This window comes from Schistocerca serialis, chromosome 6 (assembly GCF_023864345.2).
Source record: "Schistocerca serialis cubense isolate TAMUIC-IGC-003099 chromosome 6, iqSchSeri2.2, whole genome shotgun sequence".
In the NCBI taxonomy this organism is placed as follows: Eukaryota; Metazoa; Arthropoda; class Insecta; order Orthoptera; family Acrididae; genus Schistocerca; species Schistocerca serialis.
Window position 1 is genome coordinate 312,205,545 of NC_064643.1, and position 4,010 is coordinate 312,209,554.

Sequence of the window (4,010 nt, forward strand, 5' to 3'; positions counted from 1 at the left end):
CTCTAAGTCTACAAATGCTAGAAACGTAGGTATGCCATATAACTTCTGAAATTAGTGCTTTGAGAGAGAGAGAGAGAGAGAGAGAGAGAGAGAGAGAGAGAGAGAGAGAGAGAGAGAGAGCAAATGTAATGTGTGTGCTTTCTGTTGCAGTACCAGGCACCATGGAAGCAGTGCAAGCAGCTCGTGCACGATTAAGGAAGTATCCATTTTTTCTTTCAAAGTGCAGCACTGAAGCAAGTCAGTATGCCACCTGTGTGCTGAGCAGAGACAATATTAAACATTCTGAGTGTGAACAAGAATTTAAGAAGTTGACTACTTGTCTTCAGAAAGCTGCACGGGAAGCAGGGACTCGGCTGTAGAAAATGCATGTAAATAAATTGTAAATTAAATACATAGTTCTCTCTATTACATATTTGCAAGAACATGCTTTAATATTAAAATTGTATCAAGAGATAATAATAAGCAGTGAAAACAATGTCAGTGTCCAACATTTATTTGCATTGCTTAGTTGGTTTTTTTATAAGGCTCTTACTTGTAGTATATGGTGAAGTTCATGACAAACTTTATGTTGTCCAATATACAGATATAGATTACCATGTCTTCACAGATGCTGCACATCATATAGTTTCAGGGCGGTCCCCATATGACAGACATACCTACCGATATACACCTCTGTTAGCAGCATTTTTAGTTCCAAATGTTTTGTTTCACCCAGCATTTGGAAAGGTTTTGTTTTCATTTATTGATGTTGTTGTTGCATATATCATTCACCGATTGCTTCTGACTAAGGGATGTAGTCAAACTATTGCTATTAATTGCTCACTAATGTGGCTGTACAATCCATTTCCCATAGTTATTTGTACTCGGGGGAATGCAGATGCAATTTCAGCTGCTCTGGTCTTGGCATCTTTATTGTCTGTGCAGAAGGGCTGTAGCATTATGACTGGAATAATTCATGCAATTGCGACCCATGTTAGACTATATCCTCTTGTATTTACATTACCTATTTATATATCTGTAAAGGGTGATTCTGCTTCTCAGGAGGAGAAGCAGACGTCTCTAGGAAAAGTATTTCCAATGCTTTTTCCAGACAGGCAACAGTTGAAATTTGCAGTTTCATTTGTTGTTGTATTAGCAGTAACAACATTATTTTTTTACTGGTTATACGGTTACCAGTTCCTTCATGAAAGTTTTCTGTACCACATTGCTCGTCGTGATACACGTCATAATTTTTCAGTCTATTTCTATATGCTGTACTTGACTTCGGATGTACCACTTCCACTTTGGCAAAGAATTTTGGTTGTTTTTCCGCAATTTGTGTTATTGATAGTACTCTCATTTGTATATGGGTCCAGGAAAGACCTTGATTTCTGTGTTTTGGCCCAGGCAATTGTGATGGTAACGTATAATACTGTTGTTACGTCACAATATTTTATATGGTTCTTATCTGTGTTACCTGTCTGTGTGCCTTTCATAGCAATACCGAGCAAGCAAGCTGCTACTTTTTTTGTCCTTTGGATTTCTGCACAAATTGCCTGGCTTCTCCCAGCATATTTGTTAGAGTTTCAAGGTCGTGACACTTTTATGTATGTTTGGCTTCAAGGTATTGCATTTTTCTCAATCAACATTACTGTTCTAGTAAGATTTGTACAAACATATAAGTCCTGTTGCCATAGTAAGTTGAAAAGTATTTAGTATGTATCAGTGCCAATAAATAGCTGGCTTATGGAATTAATACTATATGTTTGAAATTTGAATTGTGTAAACCTGATTAAAGTGTATATAAACAAATTAAAATTTGCAAGGACCAAAGCAAGTGGTCTTATTTATAAATACCAAAAAATACACACATAGAAGCATGTAACAGCTTCTTAGGGTCTCTTATTGGCTGCTGAAGATTGAAGAAGAAAAGATATTTTGAGGATGAAAGTAACAAATTATTTGCAGAATCTGTGAAATTAACATATAGATATGGGAATGAGAAATCCCATGTGTTGCTTATAACAACTTCATTGATAATGATAAGAAAGCTATGTTAATTATTTGTCTTTTGTGCAATATATCTAAATCTATTACAAGGAGTTGTGTGTGTTTTTTCTAGTGTTAATTCATTAGGTTATTTGAGAAAATATTCCTCAAAAAATAATAACTGGGACAGTGTGTGTAAAAATAATGGAGAACTTTACAGGAGAGTATCAGAGTTCATTGTTCTCAACTGTTCTTATGTTACCACAGTTGTAAATACAAAAATAAGTCACTAAAGAGAAATTATGTAAACAAGGAAGTATGGATACTACGGGATTCATGTGTTTGTGATGCATATGACAACTCTGCAACAATTTATTTCTTCCCTGTTTCAAATGTTTCTTAATGTGTTATTGAATGAAATGACGATTGACTGTGTTTATGTTGGAACTATTGGGATCCAGGAAAGCAGTCAGGAGGCTTCAGTTGTGTCTGCATTCATGGTATTTTATCCCAGTGGAGTCCATGCAGACTATTTCAGCTGTCAAAATGAAGCACACTGTAATGATCGACGCCATTAACTTTTTCTTGAATAGAAACTTGAAAGCTAAATATTATTAGATCGGTGCGCAAAAATAACCATAAAATAAAAACTGGAGAACCAGTTTAGCGTTTGACTTAAGGTAAAGAAGTAGTATTGTACACTTTGCTTCTACTGGAGAAATGAAATTGAGTTGTATGTAGCATGTAGATAAGGTTTCATATTAGTTGTTGTTATGAAAGCAACTCGGTCGATGTTACTGTTGATTTAAAATCTGTTAATCAGTTATATTTATTGAGATAGGAGACATAAATGTGAATATCCGAAGCACAATATGATTATTTATAGGTTAATTTTAGCCACATATACCAGTTGTAGGATGCTTGTAAGACTGAGATGATTAAAATACGATTTTTTTTTTCTCCTGACAAGCCATATCATACTTCGTGGTGGTGGTGGTGGTGGTGGTGGTGTTTGTGTGTGTGTGTGTGTGTGTGTGTGTGTGTGTGTGTGTGGTCGCACGCCCCTAAGTTTAACCACTATTTAGTTATCAGTATACAATATTTCACTGAAATTGCTGAAATTGAGTTTACACATGACTCAGTGACACTATTATTTCTTATCATAAAAGAAAATATTGTAAAAGTAAGGTAGTTGGGGATTAGAATAATGTTACCAGAAATGAAGAATTTGTGAAGTGTCTTAAAGTTTTCTACAATAATCAGAATAAATTGTTTTCCTGTGACTGAAGAAATAGTATGTTAAGTGTGCACGTGTGACTTTTTCATTCAATGGACAGCATATGACCCACTTTGAGAGTTTGTATCATATTTTGTGAAAGTTCCAAATACACTCTATGATGTCACAATTAATAATCATGTTAATAAAGTTGGTGTTTCAAGTGATAACTTTTCTGTTAGTGTGATAGCTCGAGTTAGAAGGCATTCATGCAAAGAAATGATTTCTCATATTGAATGTAACGTTTTCCCACATGCAAGAAGGTTACTCAGTTTCAGTCTTTAATACTTCAACATTGTAAACAGGGTCAGTGAGAGTAGACAATCAAACACCCACACGAAATATCCATCTGCACCACCAGATGGCCCAGCCATGGGCTTGAAAGAAGCGTGAACCAACAACAGATCAGAAGTCAGCAATGCTTCCCCACTCCGCCACTCCTTGGAGTGATGACTGCAATGCGTCAGATGCTCTCAACACTTGGAGAGATGACTGCAGCTTTAACACTTTACGTATTCCTGCTCTTATTCTTCCATTTAATTTATATACGGCTTACAGCAAAAGTGCGCTTGCTGTATTGGGCAATAAATATATTGAAATTTTGTCACAAAATATTTTAATTAATTTTTCAAACAATGGAAAGTCCAGGATGGAATGAAGACAATATTATGAAAAGGATAGATTGCTGCTCACCAAGAGACTTTCAATCACAGACAGGCACAACAAAAAGAATGCTAAACATTTAATCTTTCAGCTGACAGGCCAT

The 4,010-nt window shown here is 35.5% G+C and overlaps 1 protein-coding gene across 1 annotated transcript; it reads left to right on the plus strand.

Annotated features, from left to right (window-relative positions):
* Nucleotides 1–323: 323 nt before the first annotated feature.
* Nucleotides 324–3,414, plus strand: LOC126484115 (GPI mannosyltransferase 1). Its single transcript, XM_050107500.1, has one exon. The coding sequence runs from the start codon at nt 475–477 to the stop codon at nt 1,693–1,695; it is 1,221 nt and encodes a 406-aa protein (XP_049963457.1). The 5' UTR covers nt 324–474; the 3' UTR covers nt 1,696–3,414.
* Nucleotides 3,415–4,010: the final 596 nt, after the last annotated feature.

What these genes read in the sequence shown, in the direction of transcription:
- LOC126484115 (XM_050107500.1), top strand. Translation starts at nt 475, where the DNA reads ATGTCAGTGTCCAACATTTATTTGCATTGCTTAGTTGGTTTTTTTATA.